This window comes from Neolamprologus multifasciatus, chromosome 13, assembly GCF_963576455.1.
Source record: "Neolamprologus multifasciatus chromosome 13, fNeoMul1.2, whole genome shotgun sequence".
NCBI classification, from domain to species: domain Eukaryota; kingdom Metazoa; phylum Chordata; class Actinopteri; order Cichliformes; family Cichlidae; genus Neolamprologus; species Neolamprologus multifasciatus.
Genome location: NC_140451.1, coordinates 1,416,700 through 1,441,646, shown reverse-complemented (window position 1 = coordinate 1,441,646; position 24,947 = coordinate 1,416,700). Strand labels below are relative to the sequence as shown.

Below are 24,947 nucleotides of genomic sequence, written 5' to 3'. Positions count from 1 at the left end.
GATTCAATACAGAGAGGTCTGTTAACACATACTGAGTGAGAAAAGTGACTGGAAAGGAAAAACTCAATGCATCATGGGAATCCCCGGCAGCCTACGTCTATTGCAGCATAACTAAAGGAGGATTCAGGGTCACCTGGATCCAGCCCTAACTATATGCTTTAGCAAAAAGGAAAGTTTGAAGCCTAATCTTGAAAGTAGAGATAGTGTCTGTCTCCCGAATCCAAACTGGAAGCTGGTTCCACAGAAGAGGGGCCTGAAATGCAAATGCAGTAGTTGAAATGTTTAAGCAGGCTTTTCAAGGCTTAATATCCTGAAAGTAATTTTCTTTGATCATTTTAAAAAGGGCTCAAGTTGGTTCAGTGATTTATGAAAAAAGCAGAAAAACACTGTCGTTTGTGGATTTTACGGCAGATTTTGTGCGTGTACATTTTTGTCCACGGAGGTGTCGAGGCGGGCACACGGGCCAAGTATTCAGAAGCTCCAGGAGAGGGCGCTGAAGTCATTCGGTGCAAAAGGAAACTGCAACAACAACAGAGAAAGGAAGCAGCTGCAAAGGTTTGCGCATGCGCCATACACTGTACCAAGTTAAAACTGTAGAACGACGGTGAGTTGTTTGTCATTGTTCTGCATAACGTGTAAAACTGCGTTTTATCTTAACAGCGTCTGGTCTGTGAAGTTGTTGCAACTTGTGAGTTTGTTGGATGCAGCTGGAGCTGTCAGTGCGTGGAGTGGGATTACACGCCGTACTGTCAGCTGCAGCAACGGAACTTACTCTATAAGATGAAGCTGAACTTTACCGGAACCTGCTCTTGTTTAAATACGCATGTGCTGTTAACAGTCCAATCCACAAGCCCCTACACCGAGCCCACCCGAGTGGGTGATAGTGGAAAAGGGCTGTGTGAGAGGGTGTGGGTCATCATCAAAAAGTGAGATTTGAGGCGTTACGCCGTTAAAGGACGTGAGGGACCGTGGGTGTAACGGAGACGCTGAAGCGTCCTCGTTGATGCTCTCAGTGCGACACAGAGATCCAGCTTCGCTCTTTTTAAACGACTCGGTGTTTTCTTACAGAAACATCAGTCACGGTTAAAGATGACGACCTCATGGAGCGACCGTCTGCAGAACTTCGCTGCTCTTCCGGCCAACATGGACGGCGTAGCCATGAAGAAGTATCGTCGTGAAGCTCACCACAGGTAGATGGTCCCGGTGCAGCACAAGTCTGTCCGCTGATGCTCAGAAATGTGCAGTTACACAGTGCTGTGCAAAAGTCTTGAGCCTCTCCTGTAGCATTATTTGCATGGAGGATGTGTGCAGTTGTGACAAGCTTGGAAGTCCACGCTGGAGTGAACACCTGCATTCTTTCAGTTTCCGGGCTTCATTCCCGAGCTGTTCTCCTGATCCCAGCCGTCTTTGTTGTGCTCTGTCAGCATCACTCTGTTACAGGATGCTGTGTGTCTGCTTTTACCTCATTGTCCAGTGTTTTGGGACTGTGCTGAATGCATGTGTGAAGTTTAAGATTGTTTGTGAGTACTCTAAAGTTGCACACATGTGTTTGTGGAGCATGTATTACACAACTGTAACCAGTATTCCAACCAGTGATGCTGGGGATGTTGATCACTTGGGAGTTATGAATGCAGAAAATCCACCGGCTGCAAAGAGTCAGACTGGCAACAGCTGCAGTTTTTAGCCGCCAACCTTCTGATTAGTTGATGATCTGCTGCCCCTCCTGAACTACAGCCTCCCAACCCCAGGCCAGTTCTTACATATATAGAATCCACAGCATAAACACAGTGTTTTAAACTATTCACACATAAATTCAATACAGTTTGACTACATGTAAAAGTATTTTGCAAAGACCAGTTCTGCGTTCCACGAGGGTACATCTGTCACCGTCTTACAATATTGTGATTGTAGCCGTCCCCAACTCTCTGTGAATGGGACTCATGGCCATTCAATTCAATTCAACTTTATTTACACAGCGCCAAATCACAACAACAGTAGATCGTACAATAATACATACAGAGAAAAACCCAACAATCATATGACCCCCTATGAGCAGCACTTTGGCGACAGTGGGAAGGAAAAACTCCCTTTTAACAGGAAGAAACCTCCAGCAGAACCAGGCTCAGGGAGGGGCGGGGCCATCTGCTGTGATTGGTTGGGGTGAGAGAAGGAAGACAGGATAAAGACATGCTGTGGAAGAGAGACAGAGGTTAATAACAGATATGATTCAATGCAGAGAGGTCTGTTAATACATAGTGAGTGAAGAAGAAACACCCAGTGCATCATGGGAATCCCCGGCAGCCTACGTCTATTGCATCGAGATATTGGGTCGATAGCACGCTGCTGTCCTTTTTATGTTTCGTGCAGATTTAGTGGCTGCAGACCAACGGACCAGATTTAGAAGATGGCGCCTGTGTTTGGCTTTGCTGACTTTGTTATTTTTACTCTTTTGTGTCATGACTTTAGCCATTTTTCTCTGTACCCAAATATTCAAGTTTGTACTTGCATGTTTGCTCAGGAGACTGTGGACTGGGAGGATGCAGTGCCATCATTCTTTAATGACATCACATCGGGTCACATGGGTTTTAGACTTCTTCTTTTGTCCAGTTTCCTCAAATATTTTGAAGATGGACACCGCGCCAAGTCATGCTACCTTTTGCTGACTGGCTGAAACGTTCCTGTGAGAACGCTGGAGGGAGTGAAATGGGTGAAAAGTGTTGTTCAAAGTCACATTTAAGAAATGATCAAGTCGGGCTCCTCGGAAATAAAACGTAACGAAACTAGCACTGGCTCAAGACTTTTGCACCGCACAGTATTTAAGAATGGATATGTTTAAGCAGCTTAAAAAAACATGGCACATAGTTAACTTCAAACAGTTGTAGCTGAAGTTAAAGCAAGTTGGTAGAAAATACACACGAGTACTTAATGTACAGTTTCCACTTGAATGAATAAAACGGCAACATTTAAATTTCAGCATGAAGTGAATTTTACGCGTGTACGGTGTCCTGGATGGGAATCCATTAGAGTTTAGTGATTCTGATCCCTGATCAACATCACGCACTGATTCTCTCATTGGGTTCTCATTGGCTCTGCTTCGAGAGCCGCCGCCATTTCTGCAGCATATCAAAGGCTTGAGTTGCGTGCTGCGTGGTCAAATGTTTGTGCACGTTGGAGGTCTTTCCCGTCTTTGTCGTGCTCGGTGTTGGTTTGTTGTGTTACACATATTACGCAGAACACTAAAAAGTAATGCAGCACGTCGTTTACTTACTCCCAGGAGAAATGAACCCGTTACACTGTCTCCCTAAAATGACATGAAACACATTGTAACACAATTACCACTGAACAAACCTGAGACATGAACACAAAGCCAACAACAGTTTAAAGTGATCGTCACAGCGATTCTACATAAGAATCAGGAACAGGTAGACACGAAGGTTGCAGCCTCATCCATCTGTTTCCTGTTCAAATTCAGGGCTGGTCGCTGGGCTGGGGCCTCCGGCGCTCTGGCTTCTGGACTAATTTAGCGTCCGAGTGCTGTCTGTGCACTTTACCATCGCTCTCGGGTCCTTTTGTGTAACGGTCACATCCACACTGTGTCGCTGTTCTCTTCCTCTGGCACAAGAACTGAAATCAGCCGATTGTAACACGAGTGCACGTGGAAGCGATGGGAGGAATCCCGATCCCTGCTCTGTAGCTCTGTGTGAACACGTGGGAAGTGTGATGGACAAACAGATAGTAACAAACATGTAAAGAAACAGATTTCATGCCTTTTTTCTCCAACAAACTCAAATGAAAAAGCACTCGCCAATACTCGTTCTGTCAGAGTTAAACACAGAGCAGCAGGGCGACAGCGGTGCCAGCCTGGCTCTAACAGAGGGCCTCGTGCTGTCAGCTGCTGTCAGCTGTGAGCTCATACAGGAAGGATCTAGTCTTTGCAAAAGAGGAAAAAAGGGAAACAGAAGTGGACGTCTTACAGATTTGTACGATTGCAGCAGTTCTCTTTAAATATCCACCAGCATCAACGTGACAGTATTATTGCAGCGTCTACCGTACGATATAAAGCACCTCGAGGCGACTGTTGTATAAATAACATTGAATTGAATAGTTATGGTTAATTATTCAAATAAATAATGGTTGAGCATAATAACTATGATTTTTAAGGCCTTATAACATAGTTATAACTTATGCATATGGACTATTAACCTTACTGTAGCTTCACAGTTCAATCACTGTCAGCTCAGATTAAAAACATGCATATAGGTCTGATCAGTTTGTCATTATGCTGAGCCTCTGTCTCCCAGCACAGCTGTTGTAGCATCGGGGTTTGCTTGAGTTGGTGTCGGCTTTGTTGAGGCGCTCTCAGCCAGGCAGGAACTCAGACGGAAAACGTACAAGTTCAAAGGAAAGTCTCAGCTCCTGTTTTCCACTGTGGGGCGTCTTTATCAATTAGTCAAAGCTCAACCTGTCATGTCACTGTGGCACGACCGAAGGATAAGAACAAGCAACCAAAGTGAAATAAGCCTGTTTCTTCTCATTCTAACCAAACAACACACTGACTCGTCTCAAACGTGTCACTTATAAAGCCACGGACCCCGGCTTTGTTATATTGCTCCTCAGATGTATTCAGAACTGTATTAAAATGTCAGCTGTGCCTGTTTCTTGTATGTTCATCATTTTAAACTAATAGTAGGTAATGAAGGCAGATCTAATTGCGTTTGTTCAGAGATAAAAAGTCTGCAGTCAGAGAGCAGCAGGAGGGTAATATTAGTTCTGTGGTAATACTGCGTGTATTTTCTATTACAAAGCTTTCCAAAGGATCTGGCTCAAAACCATCCTGCAATGAGGTATGCCGTCCTATTGTTACTTACACTGTGAATGGTGACGACGTTACTTTTGAGTTTTGATGTCTGTGATGTGGTTTGACCGTCCATGAAGCTCTCAGCTCATGGAGCTCCATAATATTAATGATTGGGATTTCTCACTGTGAAGAGAGCAGCTCTCGTTGTGGGATTTGCATTTCTCTTCTTTCTCCATCTGCCCTTTTATTCCATTATTATACATCAGATGAACTGAAATCCAGAATTACAGGTTATTACCTGTCGTCATTTCGCAGTGTGCCAAATGTTTTTAGCAGAAACGTCTCGACTGCAGAGAGGCCAGCTCTGTACTTTCTGCTGCCGTGCTGGTATAGCTGTACTATACAATTTAGCATCGTCATGCCTAAATATGCACCACCTGAAAAAGACGTCTACTTCGATAAATCACTTAAAGCACTTTCTACTACAAGTAGAATCCAGTCACACATTGGTACGGCCCTTTATCTGTGCTTATATTAAACATTTGTTTTGGCTTTATTGGACAGAGAAAGTTAAGACTGAGGAAGACATGAGGCAAAGGGTCGCAGGTCGAATGGTCGCATGTTCATCCAACTGAGCTAAACTGGTGCCCTGCTTAAGCACTTTTAACTAAAATCTACACGCGCACTAATTAATTGTGGGTTCAGTAGTTTTATTTCAGTAGATTTGCATGTTATTGCTTTCTGTTTTCTCTTTATGTTTTCAATGTCCCCAAACTTTTGACGTTGGGTTTCAATCTCCATCCTTTAATCTGTACGTCTTTGATTATTTCCGTGTACACATTTATTTGGATTTGGATGCTGCTTCATGGAAAATGTTATCAAGTCTTTCAGATTTTTCCCATTCCTGCTTGGATAATACCTGAAACATCCGATTTTCACGTTCCGCAAGTAGAAAAATCCAAGATTTCATTTGGGATTGTTGAAAATGGTTGATGGCAATAGGGCTGCCACGATTAGTCGACTAGTCACGATTACGTCGACTATCAAAATCGTCGACGACTGATTTAATAGTCGACGTGTCGTTTGAAGCTTTGTAAGATCACAAAAAACGCAGGAATAAGTAGTAGGATTTAAGAGTGTAATAACGGACTGAAACAGAAGATGGCAGCACTGCATGTACAAGGATGCCAGCTGCCGTTAAACCCCGAAGAAGAAGAAGCTGTGTCCCAGAATTCATAGCGCAGCCCAGCTCAGTATCCAACAATGGCGGCAGCTAGTTAGTTTTAATATTACTCTTATTATTCTTTCTGGGTCACAAAATAAACGTTTAACATGTTTTCAGGCGAGAATGTAGCTGTGTAAACCTCAAATATCTGCTCAGTTTATCAAGACACCACATATTTTCAAAAGCGCTCCGACGTTTTCGGAGACGTCTGTTACCCACTAGCTCGATAGCTAGCCGGGGGCTAGGCTCACTAGAGCCGTGAGAACACCGGACTCCCGGCTAATCGTTTTCAAACCCACCGCCGTCTTTCGCTACTCAGGTTAAACATGATATATAAGTCACTTAGATAACTTAAAAACGTTATTGTTTGGCTTTTTTAGTATTTTATTTGTTCCTGAGTAAATCGGTTTGGCTGAGATTAAAGTTATAGTTTTTACACAGCTGAATAAACGTCAAGCAGACAGCTGATTATCAGAAGTGTGAGATGCTCGAGAATTTACTCCGGTGTCCTGTTATATTTTAGATAGCAAGGAGTTTATTAAACTTCACCGAAACAATCTGCAGATTTCATTAAAATTTAATAAACTATCATCTTGTCTTTATTTTTAGTTAGCACAGACCTTAAACACTTAAAGCTGTAAGCTAATGATAGTTATATAAGAGCAGATGCTGCTGGTGCAATAAGCTGTAGTTTTACATCCAATGGATGATGATCTGATTAGTCGATTAATCGCAAAAATAATCGTTTGTGGCAGCCCTAGATGGCAATGTGCATGAGTTTGGTTCTCTGTTGTGGATTTTGTGTTCATCTCTGCAGCAGTGAGCTCCCACTGGCTCATCTGTTAAACTGCAGTTTGTGGCTGGTTAGCTGAAGCCTGTGTGATATGAGTGGCTTCCATGTGCTAAAGTCATATGTTGCCTTTATGCAACATGTTGGTATTAGAACATTCTGGTAACAGTGTTACCAACAAACTGCCAATGGCAAAAATCAACTGGAAACACTGGATCTGGTACATCTGGATTTCTGGTGTAGCTCAGGTCACATGATCAGTTGAGTGAGGACGATATGAGCTCACACATTTGTCTGCTGTTTGGTATTTGGTGGCTAATCTGAGCTTTACATCACTTCCACTTCTCACACTGTAAAGCTCATCGCTGGTCCAATCATCTTCCTGTTCGCCTTCTTCAGGCCAGTCAGCCTCTACTCTGCATGCTCACTGCTTACCCGTCATTCTCCTTGCAGACGCCTTCATGCAACCAACTTCGTCCCATTTCTGCCTCTCTCGTGTTACTCAGGCTCATTCAAGCCTCCATCTTTATCTGCACCACCCGTGTGTAGACTCTGGGGGTCCTGCCCTAATTCTTATAACCGCTGGGGTTCCATTCTGTGATGGGCCATCAGTCTAGTGGCCACATAGCTTCACTTTTACATCGCGGGCCACATACGGAAACTCCCCCTACTGTCAGTGTAGAGAAGTTTATATTTACCCATTTGTCTACGTGATAAAGAAAAAGACAGAAAACAGTCAGCACGACTCTTTGGACTTAAACTGTAAGAACCAGTTAATGGACTGGTTCTTGTTAATGGACTGGTTCTTGTTAATGGACTGGTTCTTGTTAATGGACTGGTTCTTATAACGCTTTTCTACTCTGAGCACTCAAACACAACCTGCCTCATTTACCCAGGAACGTTTTCTGTGCTCTTTCTATGTGAGTGCTTTCTGGCTAACATTCATTCTCCAATGGATGCATTGGAAAGCCGGGTTATTATCTTGCCCAAGGATATTTGGCATGCAGACTGGCACAGATGGGAATTGAACCACCAACCTTCCAGTTAGTACTACCTGAGCTACAGCCACCACGCCAGCTCACTGCTCAGACTGTCCAGGTTTTTTTGGTTTTGGTTTTTAACTGATTTCGTAAAAACAGAGGGGCAGAAATTTCTGCAGTTGAAAGTCAAAACAGAGACTTTTCTCTCGTGTAATTGTTCGTTGCATGATGACTTTGTGTAGTATGATTGGTAATAAGGGATGTTTTCATTAGTAGAAAGTAGTTGGGCATAGAAGAAATAATTGGATGGGTGAGTGAGGCTTGCAGTATAAAGTGCTTTAAATGCTCGAGTAGAGTATAAAAGTTTTTATATAAGAAAAAGTCTGATGACATTTCTCTGACCCCTGACCTTGAGGCCGAGATCACTGAGATTCAAACTGATCTCAGATTTGTGGTAGACACACGTATGATGTTAATTTGAAAGTCCTGCATCACATTACCTGCCCAGCAAGGTGACATCATCAGCCTTTTCCAGCTGATGGTAACAACAAGCGTGAGTTTATCTGAGGGACTGAAGCACGGCCTGCGTCATGCATTAAGACTTTGCACTGTTCTGTAGTTTCTGTGCTTGCAGACTGATTTGTTAACTGTTTACTGTGGTCTAGCTGTGTGTTGTGGGAAAAGTAAGCAGTGTTGTTTTAGATTTCATTCCACTTTCATCTGCCGTGCAGTCACTGACCGAACGATTCTCCTGTTTCAGAGTGTTTGTTAATCGAAGCCTGGCCATGGAAAAGATCAAGTGTTTTGGTTTTGATATGGATTACACTCTTGCAGGTGAGTGAGTCTTTTCTTTAATGTAAATTCCACTTATTTATTTTAGCTCATCCTCCTTATCTCCACATATGTGTGTGCAGCGGTGGTTTGGACGAATATATCGACCATCAACGATGGCGGGAGAGAAACTGGCTTCTTTTTCCACTCTGTGTTTATCTGTCTGACACTCGACACAACAACAAATACAAAATTAAACAAAAAGTTAAAAATCAAAATGTCTCTTGCAGTGATCTTAAAAAAGCTGTATTATAGCTGTATGAATACTGAAACAATCAAGAAAAGAAGGTCAGATATTCCCTCCAAACGAAACGAGCATGTTTGTCAGGTTTTAGCCGCGTGATTCACAGCATCAGCTGCGGTCAGCTGAGCAGGATGGTGGACACGTACATGCTCGTGCAAGTCAGCCGTGCTTGAGTCCTTCGCTGGCGCCGTACGTCTGCACCGCTTTGGTTCCATCCTCAGGTTTCCCTCTTTCATCCAGTTTAAAGTCAAAGAATTCCCAAATTGGTGACTTTGTATCTTTTTGGCAGCTTGTTCCTCCATGTTTGGACTTCTGTGTTCTAAACCAGCGGTCTCCAACTTTTTTTGCGCCACGGACCAGTTTATGCCAGACATTATTTTCACGGACCGGCCTTTAAGGTGTCGCGGATAAATACAACAAAATAAAACTAGAAAAAAAGAAGATTTATTCATAACACACGTGAAAAGACCCAGGAAAACCGAGTAAACGATAAAAACGATAACAAAATAACGCTGAAAACTGATGAAAACCCTGAAAACCAGACATTTCACACCTGAGTCCCAACTCTCGCGGCCCGGTACCAAACGACTCACGGACCGGTACCGGTCCGAGGCCCGGGGGTTGGGGACCGCTGGTCTAAACAGTCTGTGCATGATCACGTTGCCCCGCCCATCAGAAAGTCGCCTGTGTGAATATATCGCCTATCGTCAGAAGAATATTACAGAATGTTATCAGCTGTAAACAAAAGCCGACCTGCAAATCTGCTGTCAGAGAACACGACGGATTTAAAGCACTGAGCTGAAGGAACTTTCTAGATAATGCCATTATCTGCGTCTACCTTAATTACTGGATTATTTAAATATTTAGACAAAACCGATGGTAGGAACCTGAAATGTTCCTTTTTTTGCATTTTCTGTATATCAGTCTCTGAAGTTAACTTTCACTTTATAAAATAATAACAGAATATTATTGATTCTGTTTTGCTAGAAACAAGTGGAAATATCCACCCAGTCACAGGAAGCGCGACGTTTTATGTAGAGTTTAAATAAATATGATCCCTAAAAATGTTGCCGAAGCACGAATGTGTTTGATGTTTGAATGTATGGGCATCAAGCCTGCAGTATGCTCGTGGGAGATATGACCGATGCAGAAGAAGACCTTGTTGCTTGTTGTTTAAACGATAGAAGACACAGTTTGGTTTGTTTGCACCGCTGTAGCTAGATCCCAAAGATATGATTAAGACTCTCTCCATGGTGGATACAATGACGTCCTGTAGTGGAAGGATTGTTGTGAACCTGAGCTCGTCTCTCTGCTTTGTTAGTGTATAAATCTCCTGAATATGAGTCCCTGGGCTTCGACTTGACAGTGGAGCGCCTGGTATCCATCGGATATCCACAGGAGCTGCTGAACTTTGTCTACGATCCCTCCTTCCCCACCAGGTAGGTTCACAGATCCCAGCGTTATTATTGCACTTCACCATTGCACCGAATGGTGACTGTCAAGTGTTTGTTTTCACCTGTTTCCGTGCTTCACAGAGGTCTGGTGTTTGACACAATGTATGGGAACCTGCTCAAAGTCGATGCCTACGGAAACATTCTGGTGTGTGTGCATGGGTTCAACTTCCTGAAGGGGTAAGGTCCATTACTCCCACTTTGCTTTAAACTGGGCAGTTATACAAACCTCTGTGTCTTTAAATTCAGCTTAGGTGATAAAAACTGTTGAAACTTGACTGTCAGAGGAAGTGCTGCATGCTGGTGTTTCTTCAGAGCACAAAACCTTTCGCTAGTGTTCACCAGTACGTGCACTGGTTAAGCCTGTCGGGGGGATTGTTGACGTTGTCATTGTGCTTTCGAGGTTGTGATTGTGGATCAGGTTAATATTTCTCTACTTCAGCAGCCAATTAATTTTTCTGTGCTGAAGGTCAAAACTCAAATACAGGTGTTGTGGACATCTTCCAAGTACAGCTGAGGCAGGAGTGTGATTAGTTTCACAGGCAGTCAAACTACAGTCTGATGGTGCTGCTGAGCTAATGCACACTGGATTTAATCTGCCTGCAGTTTTCTACCTGTGACGGACGTCTTGAACTCATCCCTGTATTCCTAACTTCTTCCCGTGTGCCACACTCACATGTTAACAAGCACGCTGGTTTCAGTGTTTGGACTGCTGCAGAGGGAGATAATAATGTTGTGAGGTTTGTATGCTTGTATTTATATTTGCTGCCTCTTCGTTACTATTTCTGCTCAGACCTGACATCAGAGAGATGTACCCGAACAAATTCATCCAGCGTGGAGACACAGACCGCTTCTATATCCTCAACACTCTCTTTAACCTCCCCGGTAAGTAAGCGAAGCAACCCTGAGCCTGATGCAGTCTGTGCAAAAAGGATATAATGAAACAAAACATGCATGTCTGCAGAAAGACTACATGTGCTTTATCAACCTGGGGAAGGCCTTTGACTGTGGGCCAGCTGTTAGATACCATTTGGTTCCCATACAGCTGTGGTGAGAGCTGGGTTTGCATTGGCAGCTTTAACGGGGACTTTGTAGGTCAGCTTCACGTTGGCGCTCCAGTCTAAAGATGGGACGGCCTGTTTTAACCACAGGGAGCATCTGTCGTCAGTCTGTCAGAGGCAATGTCGGAAATGTAACACGTGTCGGGCTAAAGCTTGTGTGGAGAGTAAAGGTATGACTTAGAAAACATACGACAAAAGCAAAGCATATGGAGTCAGCTTCTTAGTCACAAACAAAATCCTGTTTACATGCTGAGCAAATATATTTATCAATATCAGTAGATTGTCTAATCCAAAGAGAAGCAACCACAACGGAAATCTGGAGTTTTCTGATGGTGCTCAGGAAGTCATTTCATTATTTAAGTGGATTTTTTGGTGTCACTGCATTTCTAATCTTTTATTTTTAGAATATTTTCTCATGAACAATCATTGCTTTGCCTAAAATATTATAATCCAAAGTTTCAGTTTCTATCCAATGATTGCTGTTTAATTTTAGCTTATATGGCAAATCTTTTTTTTAAATCTAAAGACTCATCATAGTGATAGTGTGAGGAAGCTGAAGCACTGACACCTGCTGGTCGTTCGATGTACTGCATCATGTGCTCACATGTTTGTCCTCAGAATCTCCTCAGGTCCAGTTCACACAAAAACAGATTCTTGCATCTTTAACAACCTAAATAAAAAGATGGTTTTAAAGCTTTCAGTAGATGCAGATTTTTATAAATACCCCAATAAATTAGTTGCAGTAAATGTTTATGTAATGATTCAAAAACAAATAAAAGCAAAAATAACCAAAAACAATTTGTTACACTTGTGCATAATGTTAGTGCGAGGACAAGGGCGTTCACTGTCACAACCTCAGGAATCAGCCCGTCTGCAGACTGAAGATCAGCTGTTCACTGCTTGATCTATGACGCGTCAAATCCAAATGTGTGCAGAGCTGCTGATGGGGATCTCCAGTTCTTTCTCTGTATGTAAAGAAAGATGTTCAGTAGTGTTGGCTGAGTGAGCAGCTGAGTGAGCGGTGGCTGGATGTGAGTGTAGGATCTTAGCTTGTGTTAAGAAGCAGAGTTGATGTTTAGAGCGGCCTCATCTCCATCTATCGTGTTGTTTCCACCTTCGTCTGTCTCTGACTCTTGTTGGGGCTGCTGCTCATCCTGCACTAGTGTCAGCCACAGCGACCATTCATGACAGCTTTGTTTGAGATGGTGCAGCCGCTCACACGTCAGTAAATTTGAGCTCTCTCACTTTTACTTATCAGCCTCTTGTTCCACATCAGACTCTGCTCAGTGTGTAACGACGAGCCGATGACAGTTTGATTAACTCACACGGCTGCTGCTACAAACACAGTCGACTGCAGCTCGCAGCGCCACACAAACACCACCACAGACAGACAGACGGCTTTTTATGCTGTCGAGCGTGATTGCAGATGCTGTGCAGCTGCGTCCGTCAGCATCCAACATCCATTAGTTTAACCACACTGAGCTTTGTTACAGGGATGGAAGAAACGAGGCTAAAGACTGTTGACTGGTTACAGCAGGGGTGTCGAACTCCAGGCCTCGAGGGCCGGTGTCCCTGCAGGTTTTAGATCTCACCCTGGGTCAACACACCTGAATCAAGTGATCAGTTCATTAGCAGGCCTCTGGAGAACTTCAGGACATGTTGAGGAGATAATTTAGCCGTTTAAATCAGCTGTGTTGGATCAAGGACACATCTAAAACCTGCGGGGACACCGGCCCTCGAGGCCTGGAGTTCGAGACCTGTGATTTAGAGGCAGATATTACTTTGAACAGGACGCCCACATCCACAGCTCCCTCACAGATACTCAGCCAAAGAAAGAGGGACGGACGTGTTAATTCATAGAAAACTTCACTGTTAGAAAAACTGTAGACGTGAAACAACTAATAAAGTTCTAAATACGGCTGCAAGGAACATTAGTAAACAGTACATGAGTGAGTTTGGTCTTTGCTGGTGTCACCGCACTCGCACCAGTACACCACTCGCACCAGTACACCACTCGCACCAGTGCACCACTCACCGCACTCACACCAGTGCACCACTCACCCCACTCGCACCAGTGCACCACTCACCGCACTCGCACCAGTGCACCACTCACCCCACTCGCACCAGTGCACCACTCGCACCAGTGCACCACTCACCACACTCGCACCAGTGCACCACTCACCCCACTCGCACCAGTGCACCACTCGCACCAGTGCACCACTCACCCCACTCGCCAGGACTACTTGTTAGCTGGCTTTTTTCCTGCAGCAGACTCAGATTGAAAAGCGAGTGCAGGATTTCAGCTGTACTCAAACTACAACAGCAGTTTTCAGCTCATGACTCAGGCAGTTCATAAACTCCAAGTACCTCTCTTACCTGGCCACCTCCCACTTTGAACACCTGCCGCTCTCCATGATGGCATCTTCACAGAAATTTATATCTAAATTTATCTCATTAATTGATAGCCAGAGAACTCCCATTCCTCATGATGACTGATGGGTTTGCATTTCCGTCCTCTGCACCATCTTCTTTGAAGTTGAGCGATGACCGTGTAGCTCCAGCAGCTGCTCTGCTTTGCACGGTGCTGGCAGCTGTCCCGAGTGGACGTAACACAGAGCTCAGTGTGACCCCTCCCCCGCCATGAAAAACATCAAGAAGACCGTGAAAATGTAGTTTCTAAAAACAGAGAAGATTAGCCACGGCTGTGAAGAAACTGTGGGACAAACAAACACAGCAAACTACAGCAGGCTGCCACTGTCACAGCACCACGTATGAGCACTGAGGATGAAACTAACCTGGTCCATGTACGACCCCACTTTCACCTATGGCCACACACTTTTTGTAAAAGTGAGCCTGTGGATGTAAGCAGTGGAAATGAGCCTTCTGTGAAGGTCGGCTGCCTTTCCTTTAGAAATGATGTCAGGAGCTCGTCACTCAGCTCAGAGTAGAGATGCAGGTATTTATCCTCAATGTCTCCGGGGTGAGGTCATTATGGCGTGTCCGCCTGGGAGGAGGCCCCAGGGCAGACCTGAGCCACACTGGACTGATTACATACATGCCGTCTGTACGGCTGGGAGAACTAGAGCAGGGGGCTAGGAAGAGGGAGGCCGGGGGGCTTTGCTTGGGTTGCTGCCTGTGACCCATGCCCAGGTATCCTGCAGAAAATGAACAATGACTGTTGTGTTTCTGCTGGTTTTGGTTTGTGTTTCCAATGAACGGTGCAGACTCACTCTCCCTCTCCTCAGAGACCTACCTGTTTGCCTGCCTGGTGGATTTCTTCAATAACTGCTCCAGATACTCCAGGTAGGCTGAGTGATCCAGGCAGTGAGGGGCAGCCTCTGATCTGTTAATGACTGATGTCGCAGTAGTTTCATCATCACAGTATTGTTTGAGAAACATGGAAACGCTGTGAACATAATGTGTCCCTGTAGCTGTGAGACTGGGTTCAAAGACGGGGACCTCTTCATGTCCTACAAGAGCATGTTCCAGGACGTCCGAGATGCTGTGGACTGGGTCCACTTCAAGGTAGAGACTCCTGTGTCCACTTCCACGTCCTCCAGTCCCTGCTTGGTCCATGAATGTCCTCAGTAACCTGGTTTATTGTCACAGGGCTCCTTGAAAGAAAAAACAGTTGAAAACCTGGAGAAGTACGTGGTGAAGGACGTAAGTGGAGCAGCTCTGAGTCTGCATGTGTTGGTGACACATGTTGTTGAGAAACGTGTAAATGAAATGATTTTAACGATTCAGTGTTTGATGTGTTTGTAGGCGAAGCTTCCTCTGCTCCTGAGTCGGATGAATGAAGTATCCAAAGTGTTTCTGGTCACCAACAGTGATTATAAGTACACAGAGGTAAAGTCCAGCTGTTTGCATCTGTTTCTGTAGAAAACCTCAGAATGAAGAAGAAGACGGCTGCATGAACAACATCATCGAATTACTGCATCGTTTAATAAATATTTTTCTTCACAGTGTAACTAAAGGTCAGGTTATCTCCAACCTTTTCTCAGAGATTAGTAGAAAAATCTTTACTGCAGAGAAACTGAAGCTGGATGACAAACACCAACGAGTTAAACCACAAGAATCTGTTAAAGACACAACTTCTAATGTTCTTCTTCTAAATTCACATCAAACTGAGGTCAAAGCTTAGAAACAGGATGTCTAACAGATACTTACTGGATTAGCTTTGTCTGCAGCCTGGGGCTCGCTTGGGCCACTTCGGAGGTGGGGTGCCCTCGGCCTCTCGGCCTGGGGCTCGGTCACTCAGGCGCAGCTGGCTGCCGGCGGAGCTCACGGGCACGTCACTGCAACCCCCCCTGGCTTCTGCTCCGTGGCTGCTGAGTGACCCCTCATCTGGGGCTCTCCTCAGCTCTTTCTGGGACAGTGGCACGGCTGCCCCTCTGTTGGTCTTCCTTGGTCTCTTGTGTTCTGGGGGCCTCTGGATGTCTGGAGTCTTGATCTCCTCCATACCTGCTTCATGCCCTGGAGGACGGGGCTGTGGCCCCCCCACACCCTCTAGCAGATCATTACATGAAGGAACCTTTTAAAAACAAGCGCGTCCATGCTCACAGGTGTACACACGGGTGATCACACACACAAACTACACCCTTTTTGGCTCCTACCTCAAAGCTCACTGTGCTGTCGATCTTACGTGCTGCACAATAATGTTTAATATTTAGTATTTACTGTCATATTCCCATATATCATTGTGATGTTGTTTATTGTATTACTCTCGTTTTCTTCTGCTTGTTTTCTTTTTTCTTTCTCAACAGGTGATCCAGGTGATCGATATATGTATGATCTATATATATAGATATGTTTTTTTTTTCTGCTTATTCTGTTGGTTTTTGTTTTTTGCCCTTCTCCCCCGTCCCTCTTCTCAACTGTTTTTCTTTCCCTCTTTCTTTCTCCCTTTTCTTTCCCCCAGTCAAGTCTGTCCCGTATTCAGCAAGTGAAAATAAAATAAACAATAAAAGGTGAATCAAATGGACCATTACGGCAAAGCTGGGATGGTCAATTTGGTAAAGAAAATCCGTTGGGCATCTTTCTTCGCCTTTAGACAATAATTCTGATGGCAAAAGAGCCAAACGGGACAGGCAAAAGAAAAAAAAAAAAAAAAGAAAAAAAAAAGCTTTGTCTGCAGTAACACTGAAGCCTGGAGGCAGTTTTGACCTGGATGCTCATCGTAAACAAACATGAGCGTCTCTGTAATTACAACCTTAGACTGATGCTGAAAACTTACTGGGACATTTTCAGCTCCATCAGCTCTGAGCTCGCTGCCATGGAGATGCTGCCACCAGCAGTTTCCAGGATGTTCACCAGTGTTGGTGTTTGTCACTAAACTGGAGCAGCTTGTTGTCATCCTTTCAGAGCGACTCCCAGCAGGCTGAGGGAAGAAGCCCTGTGAGTTAAGGCCTAATAATGAAGCACTGCTAAGATGCTTCCAGCAGGTTCTCCCACCTCTGCAGAGGATTTGTTTTGTTCAAGTGATGTTTGGATCCTGGGTCACCTTCTTGTCTAAGGACCTTCTGCCCCGGTTAATCAGTTTGACTGCAGAGCCGAACGTCTTCAGATCCCCACAGGCTTTGACAGTTTTCCCTCTTCTGTCATTTACCAAGTTCTTCCTTCAGTTTTGATCTGTCCATCGAGGGAGGGAGGAGGGAGGGGGGGAGTGGAGGAGGGAGTAAGTGAGGAGGGAGGGGGGGAGGAGTGAGGGAGGGAGTGAGTGAGGAGGGAGGGGGGAGGGAGTAAGTGAGGAGGGGGGGGGAGGGAGGGAGGGGGGGTCATTGTGGTGTGAAAATGGAAAATTTCCAACATGATTCATTTTAAATTGGATTCAAAATGATGAAAAAACTCTTGTCTTACAGAAAATTCTGACCTACCTGTTTGACCTTCCTCACGGTCCGAAGGTAACGATTAAAGCTTATGTGCAGATTTGACTTGAACTACACACTCAGACTGATGTGTTATTGTGTGTGGGCCTTGCAGCCGGGCACGCCCCACCAGCCCTGGCAGTCCTACTTCGACCTGATCCTGGTAGACGCCCGTAAGCCCGTCTTCTTCGGAGAAGGAACGGTGCTCCGACAAGTCGACACCGTGAGTGTGCTCGAGTGCAGCCAGCTGCGTTGTTGCCGTGTCTTTGATAAGACTATGACGACGAGTACTGTTTCAAAAATAATGTCCTGTGTTGTCACGCGCTCGATCTTCACCACACGACTGTGAGCTTTGCTTTCTCATGTCAGTACCTGTGATATTGAGCTTAACCCACAGACGCTGGCTGCCCACTAACACTGAGCGAGAGCAAGAAGTTTCATTTGCACAAAAGTCAGTAAATGCTGCTTATGTGACGTGTTGTTGGCTTTCTTTCAGAGCACAGGACGGCTGAAGATCGGCACATACACTGGACCTCTGCAGCACGGCATCGTTTACTCTGGAGGTAAATTTAAAAGAGCTGCTGATGTTGGGCAGGATCTCATGTTTAGATGTTCTGATCAGTCCTGACCTGTTTTTGAATAAAGGGCTCGTTCCTTAATCCGTGACTCTCACTGCGTAATGTAAGAGGTTAGTCTCTATAAAGAACAGAAGTGCAAACATCGTATGGAGACTGTCAGTCGCATCTGTGAGCAGAGTCAAAGCTCCAAACCTGAAGCTGATGGTTGTTCCTGGAAAGCTCTCGCTCTCCTTACAACAGCTCAGTTTAATCAGACTCTGTCACTGGTGTTCGATGGCTGTCCTCACTGGTTTCCATCACACATCCAGTGCTGTGAACGTTTCTGTCGCCTCCTCCTGACGATCCCTCTGATGCTTCGTCACCATCTGCAAACGTTTCGCCTTTTTTGGCTCAAATTGTAAATAATTCACATTCCAGGTGAGAAATGTTTTGAAACGATTGATTGTGGTCATTTTAAGAAGTGTGTTTTTTTCTATCCTTGTGTTTGTATCTCAGGTTCTTCGGACATCGTCTGTGACCTGCTGGGTGCTAAAGGAAAGGACATCGTCTACATCGGAGACCACATTTTTGGTGACATTCTCAAATCTAAGAAGCGTCAGGGCTGGAGGACGTTCCTGGTCATACCTGAGCTGGCCCAGGAGCTGCATGTGTGGACCGACAAGAGCTGTGCGTCTGCGCCCACACGTGTACACACACACACAAGAATAAGCATGTTTATCCTACAACAGGCAGCACAGACGGAGGACTGTGTGTGTTTGATTATTTCTTTCTTTTGTCTGACACCGTTACAAAGCCAGCTTGTTCCTGCCGAGGTTGTTGTTGCAAAGTGTTTGTAGAGTCCAAAGTGAGAATGTGCAGAAACAAACTGAACAAGCTGCAAACTTTTAAATCAACTTTTACTGAGAACCATCACTCTGTGATTACAAATGAGTGAAAACAACTGCTCAGCTGCACCCGGGTCTCACATTCACATGTTCACCGGTTGTTGGTCACTCTGGCATGAACACATGTTCAGAGGGTGAAGGTCAGGAGTGTGGGCAGGCCGTTCCTCCTGCAGTCTACAGATGAACTGCTGGGCGTGCGGGGGCAGAGGTGTGGTCATCTGGGATGACAGTTTGGTCCCAGACGATGGACACGTAGGTTTGCCTCTGGGTGTAGGCTAGGGATGCAACGATACCAATTTTTTCAAACCGATACGATACCGATACTTGGATCTGAGTACTTGCCGATACAGAGTACAAAAACCGATACTTCTACCACACACACACACACACACACACACACACACACAAATACAATTAATTGGAAGACAGGTTTTATTTTATTCTCTGCCGATAAAAAATAAAATCTTAATAAAAATGACCACAAAAAAATCTCAAGTGAAAAATCAGCACTTCTGTTAAATTATTGCAGAGTCTCCACATTGTAATTTAACAAAATATCTCTGAACTATTGGCACTGTCTCGAGCTGTCAGAATAATAAATAAACACTTCTGTTTGGAATCAAATAAATACAAATTAGGTTTGAGAATAAAATAAACTTTTAAATTATTGCAGAGTGTCCATATTGTAAACAAACAAACAAAATAATGAAAGTATTTGGCATTGACGAACAAACTCCCCATCTGCCCGTGGATCATCAGTCCACTGTGCCGTTAAACTGAGGACTGACATCGCGCACACACTGCTTGTCTTTACGTCTTCAGACAGTTTTGGCACCATTATCTCCCTGATGTGTGGGCTGTTGGGAATTTCCTATCACAGCTCGAGTATGCTGAGAAGACGGTGCAATCCTATGTTTTCCACGACCAGCATTGGCTGGTCATCCAGAGCGATAAAATGAGTCGAGCCTCTGTTATTTTAACTGCCCGTGGATTTTCTCTTGACATTTTTCTTCGCTTTTCCAAAACCTGAGTTAAAGTTGGCTGTTCCACACTGCTGACATTTTGTTTAGCCTAGCTACAGCAGCCTCCAGTTTCTCTTTTTTATCTGGAGCTGCCAGTCTGACTCATCTAACCCTGTGCCTGTTTAGCGCGGGATGTCCCCCTAGTGGCCAATCTAAAAACTACAACAGAAATGACAAGCCACCCTCTGATTAATGAAATAAGTTGGTATCGGTTCATGGTATCGGTTAACTTTTACGAGTATGAGTACACACACATTTTACAGTATTGGCCCCGATACCCGATACCAGTATCGGTATCGGTGCATCCCTAGTGTAGGCTCTTATCTTCACATCCCTCTGCACTGAAATCACCTCCAATCATGACAAACCTGTTTCCAGGGAGATGCTCCCCCCACCTGATGTTGCAGCATCGGTCCAGCATTCTCCACCTTTGAACCTATGATCCAGCTGCAGCAGGCAGAACTGAACTCATAATGTTCTGCACATGTTCAGGTTTCAGCAAGTACGTGTTGGCAGTGAGGGCAGATCAGTCAGATATCAGCTGACCAGTGCAGCAGGCGCCTCAGCGTCAGCACCCGGGTACTGGAAGTTTAAACAGTAACAGAATAGATTTGGTATGTTCGTGGGTTCAGCTCACACACTCGTCTGCATCGTGCTTCCAAATGTGGCTCCATGCAGGGAAACATTCCCACAGTTTAAGATTGATTTCCAAGGAGCGTCGTTGCAACAAAGGAACAATCAACCACACACAGTTCCCTTGCTAAGTATGTACGAGTGCAAGTTTTTATACCGTTTGTTCATTTAAACAAAATGAATAATTATTAATATTTAATTCATATTAAATGTTGACGAGGCAGCTTGGCACCACCTCAGCGATCAGTCGTGCGCGTGCCTCTGAAACATCGATGAGGCCACGATGAAAAAAGTATCCTGATGTTTCACAAATACACAACCTGTAGATTCACAGTGACTGTGTTCATCTTTGATGTGTGGTCTGTGGAGTAACTCAGCTGTGCTACGTTACCTGTGTGTGTGAACAGTAAAGATTTCACTGATAACTATTTGAAGGAAACTGAATAAACTGACACTGTTTTGTTTTTTTAGCCTTATTTGAAGAACTTCAGTCACTGGACTGTTTTCTGGCAGAGCTTTACAAGTAAGCTGCTTCTTTTGTCTTATAATTTAAAAACAACAAGGAAACATGTTGTGGGCTCGGATGGGCCTCAAAGTTATATGTGCAACGCTGATATTTACAGCAATACAGAAAGAAATGTTGAATGTTTCACCACCAGACACAGCAAACAACAGATGACAGATAATATGCTGTCCTCGCCCTGAGTCTCTTAGTTTCACCAGCTAGACAGCGAGATAACGATGCTCCAATAACCAGACTTATTTCCTTTTTGCGCTGATTTATTGAAGAATGGCCTCTGACCATTGCCTTCTCTTTGACCATCGTAAAACTGAAAGTACAAAATACTGTATTAGCTAGCTAACATTGTAAACTAGCTTGTTACACTCTTACAACAAGCTAACAAGATAAAACTTTCAAATGTACAAATTATCGAACCATTTTTACACAAAACAAAAGATAATAATTATTTTATCGACACTCATACTTACAGACATATCTTGTCCAAGGCAACAACATTTTAAGGTCCGTATCAGCTTAGAACGATAACATTACGGTATCACTTTCCGCCATCTTTTATTTCTTCTTCACGTTCTCATTTTTCCCAAAGTAACCGAACCCATATTACAAAGCAGCCACTAGAGGGAGCTCAAGGGCAGTTTACAACTATAATATCCCATTTAAGTTATAAAAGGCAGAACAGATAAACAAAGTGTGAATCACAAGCCTCCAGCAGCATTGTCTTGTAGCAGCAGTGGCACAGCGTAAAATGCAAAGTTAAATATAAGAGCCAGTGTAGCCTGGGAGGTTTGCAGGTATCCAGCACAGATGTAACAAACCTAAATATGTTATATCGCCTTTAACCATGAATCATTTCGAGCTGTTAACAGAACAATACGTGCAGAAGTGGGCAGTATGTTCTAATTCTGACCTGATTCCAACCTTCAGCTGTGGAAACTACATTCAAATGATTTGTCCTCAGGCACATGGACAGCAGCAGCAACGAGAGGCCTGATATCAGCTCCCTGCAGAGACGCATTAAGGTACAACTTCCTCTGATTTCAGTCTGTAGATGTGCAAAGCTGGTAGAGACAGACCCTAAAAGACTGGCAGCTGCAACTGCAGCAAAAGCTGGTTCTACAAAGTATTGACTCAGGGGCTGAATAATTACACACACCCCACTTTGCAGTTGTTTATTTGTAAAAAATGTTTGTAATCATGTCTGATTTTCGTTCCACTTCTCACGTGTTCACCACTTTGTGTTGGTCTTTCACGTGGAAGTCCAATAACATTGATTCATGTTTGTGGCTGTAATGTGACAAAATGTGGGAAAGTTCAAGGGGGCCGAATACTTTTGCAAGCCACTGTATATGCATAACTTAAGTGACCAATCACAATAGGTTTGGTCTCCGAACTAGACATCTCTGAAAGACATGAGGACGAGCTGCAGAGCTGAATATGCTTCGATTTTTATTAGAAATGATCCAGATGGGAAGGATTAGAAACCATTATGAGAGGGACGGGCCGAGGGGTTCGGACGGGCCGAGGGGTTCGGACGGGCCGAGGGGTTAGGAGAGGCCGAGGGGTTCGGACGGGCCGAGGGGTTAGGAGAGGCCGAGGGGTTCGGACGGGCCGAGGGGTTCGGACGGGCCGAGGGGTTCGGACGGGCCGAGGGGTTAGGAGAGGCCGAGGGGTTCGGACGGGCCGAGGGGTTAGGAGAGGCCGAGGGGTCCGGACGGGCCGAGGGGTTAGGAGAGGCCGAGGGGTTCGGACGGGCCGAGGGGTCCGGACGGGCCGAGGGGTTTGGACGGGCCGAGGGGTTAGGAGGGGCCGAGGGGTTCGGACGGGCCGAGGGGTTCGGACGGGCCGAGGGGTTAGGAGGGGCCGAGGGGTTCGGAGGGGCCGAGGGGTTAGGACGGGCCGAGGGGTTAGGAGGGGCCGAGGGGTTCGGACGGGCCGAGGGGTTCGGACGGGCCGAGGGGTTTGGAGAGGCAGGGTTGAGCTGGTATGGACGTACGCAGAGGAGGATGCTCTCCTGTGGTGAACTCTAAAGAGAGCAGCCAATAGAATAAGGAGGTTATCATAGAGTAACCAACATATTGCTGTACTATTACCAACCGGTTTTGTTTTCGGCATCACACCACCTGCTCCGTAATATTGGGATGAGGAACTCCGTATCCTGGTTTGATGCTAATGGCAGCTGGAACCTTCGACTCCGCAGCACCAGCGAGTCTGACGTGACTGTACATGTTTGTGACCTTTGCAGAAAGTGACTCATGACATGGACATGTGTTACGGCATGATGGGAAGCCTGTTTCGGAGCGGATCCCGGCAGACTCTGTTTGCCTCCCAGGTGATGCGCTACGCTGACCTGTACGCGGCCTCCTTCATCAACCTGCTCTACTACCCCTTCAGCTACCTGTTCAGAGCTGCACACGTGCTGGTGAGAAACCTACACCCGTGTTTGTGAGCGCAGTAAGTCGAAAAGCTCTCAGGAGTTTCACACAAAGGTCTGTCGGTGGGTTCGATTCAGTACGTTAGACATTTAGGCAACCATTTATGGCGAGTATAAAGATCATGCCCACCCCATCATGGGGTCATTGTTAGAGACGAGAACGTGATTCTTGATTTCTGTCATTCACTGAACCGTGTCCCTCCCAGATGCCTCATGAATCCACAGTGGAACACACACACGTCAACATCATGGACATAGAGTCGCCGCTCGCCACGAGAAACCGCCACGATGTCGACTTTAAGGAGCTCGAGTGCAAAAGACACCAGCTGACCCGATCCATCAGTGAGATCCAGCCTCCGCATTTCTTCCCTCAGGCCCCGCAGGAGATTACCCACTGCCACGATGAGGACGATGACGAGGAAGAGGAGGAGTAGGGAGGGCTGTGAACCTTTCCCCAGAAGAGCCTGTTTAAATGTTTACGTTTGTCTTTACTTTGATTTGTAGCTGCAGCGAGTGAGCGCTCACAGTCGGCGCTCTGCTTTTAACGGTTTATACCTGCTCATGTTACGCAATATCACATCAACAGTTGGTCTCACGTTTACGGGGTTGTGCACCGAGAGTTTGTCCCACGCTGCAGTCACGGTGGACTGTGACGGCTGTGGGAGAATGTCACACGTTGATCATTTCTGGGTTTGTTGTTGCTGAATATCACGGTCTTCCACTGATGTTAACCTGTGACTAGTCTGAAAGGGCTCTCATTGGTTCAGCTGTCAACATGTTGCAGATATGCTGTTCCTGGGGTGGGCGGAGTTCAAAGTGCCTCAGTGTTGTTGCTGTTCAGTACGCACGGTGACGCGTTTTTCTTTTGTCATGTTTTTATGCTGCTGCCTTGATTTTAAAGAAACTACAAATATGTCCGACCAATAAAGCTGCAGCGAGGGCCTTAAAGGTTGTAATTTGGCTGCATACTGGAGTTTTCAGGGGCAGCGTCCCTGCATTGGTGCAGATGTGCCAGAGGGAGCAAGACTGGCGCCGGCAAACAGGGCGAGTAAAGTATCAGGGTAAGAAGTAAGAACGTAGATCTGACTGCCAGGAGAGGGAGACAAACAGCATGTTCAGGGTCGCCAGGCTGCTGCGACTGCTGCTAACGAGCGACTGCAGTGATTGTGCTGCTACAGGCTGAGACGGTTCTTCGTCCTGCGCTCTTCTCTTCTCCTTCCTGTCACAGTTTGAGTGAAGTGAGCTCAAATCAAAGGATGCTGTTTGAACCTGGATGTGCCCACAAGGACTTTTCATAGGACGGACTCATCTCATAATCCATGAAGCTGAAAGCATGTTTTTATGTTTTATTCAAACGTCATATATCAGCAGCAGAGAGTGCAAATGCTTTTTTTATTTTGAATTATGCTGGGGGGGGATAACATGCATTGTTCTGCAGCTGACACGCTTTTTCATGACTGCAATAAAATATATTACATTGCTGCTGAGTTTTGATTTTACTGTTAAATGTGCACATAGAACAGAATAGAACAGAACAGAATAGAATAGAATAGAATAGAATAATCCTTTAATTGTGCCACAAGGGGAGATTTGGTTGTAACAGCAGCCAAAAGGACACATATACAAACA

The 24,947-nt window shown here is 45.2% G+C and overlaps 1 protein-coding gene and 1 long non-coding RNA gene across 3 annotated transcripts; one reads left to right on the top strand and one right to left on the bottom strand.

Annotated features, from left to right (window-relative positions):
• Positions 1 to 614: 614 nt before the first annotated feature.
• On the top strand, positions 615 to 24,947 carry nt5c2a (5'-nucleotidase, cytosolic IIa). Of its 2 annotated transcripts, XM_085181932.1 has the most exons (19): positions 615 to 926; positions 1,069 to 1,190; positions 4,806 to 4,844; positions 8,554 to 8,627; positions 10,190 to 10,307; positions 10,404 to 10,499; positions 11,113 to 11,204; positions 14,626 to 14,683; positions 14,812 to 14,905; positions 14,990 to 15,043; positions 15,146 to 15,229; positions 17,242 to 17,283; positions 17,363 to 17,470; positions 17,744 to 17,810; positions 18,321 to 18,491; positions 20,836 to 20,887; positions 21,846 to 21,906; positions 23,130 to 23,306; positions 23,525 to 24,947. In XM_085181932.1, exons 2-19 carry the CDS (start codon positions 1,090 to 1,092, stop codon positions 23,750 to 23,752), a joined length of 1,716 nt encoding a protein of 571 aa, XP_085038058.1. In that variant the 5' UTR covers positions 615 to 926; positions 1,069 to 1,089; the 3' UTR covers positions 23,753 to 24,947. The 2 variants fall into 2 exon arrangements, with proteins under 2 accessions (XP_085038058.1, XP_085038059.1); XM_085181933.1 differs by lacking the exon at positions 4,806 to 4,844 and having other exon boundaries at positions 617 to 1,190.
• LOC146504756 (uncharacterized) lies at positions 14,899 to 17,021 on the bottom strand. Its single transcript, XR_014877453.1, has 2 exons — positions 16,524 to 17,021; positions 14,899 to 15,581 (listed from the first exon to the last, which is right to left on the bottom strand). It is a non-coding gene; the product is annotated as an uncharacterized LOC146504756 (long non-coding RNA).

Coding starts and splice junctions, on each gene's coding strand:
- nt5c2a (XM_085181932.1), top strand. CDS start 1,090: ATGACGACCTCATGGAGCGACCGTCTGCAGAACTTCGCTGCTCTTCCG. Junction 14,906..14,989: donor TGGACTGGGTCCACTTCAAG/GTAGAGACTCCT, acceptor TTATTGTCACAG/GGCTCCTTGAAAGAAAAAAC. Junction 21,907..23,129: donor CCCTGCAGAGACGCATTAAG/GTACAACTTCCT, acceptor TGACCTTTGCAG/AAAGTGACTCATGACATGGA.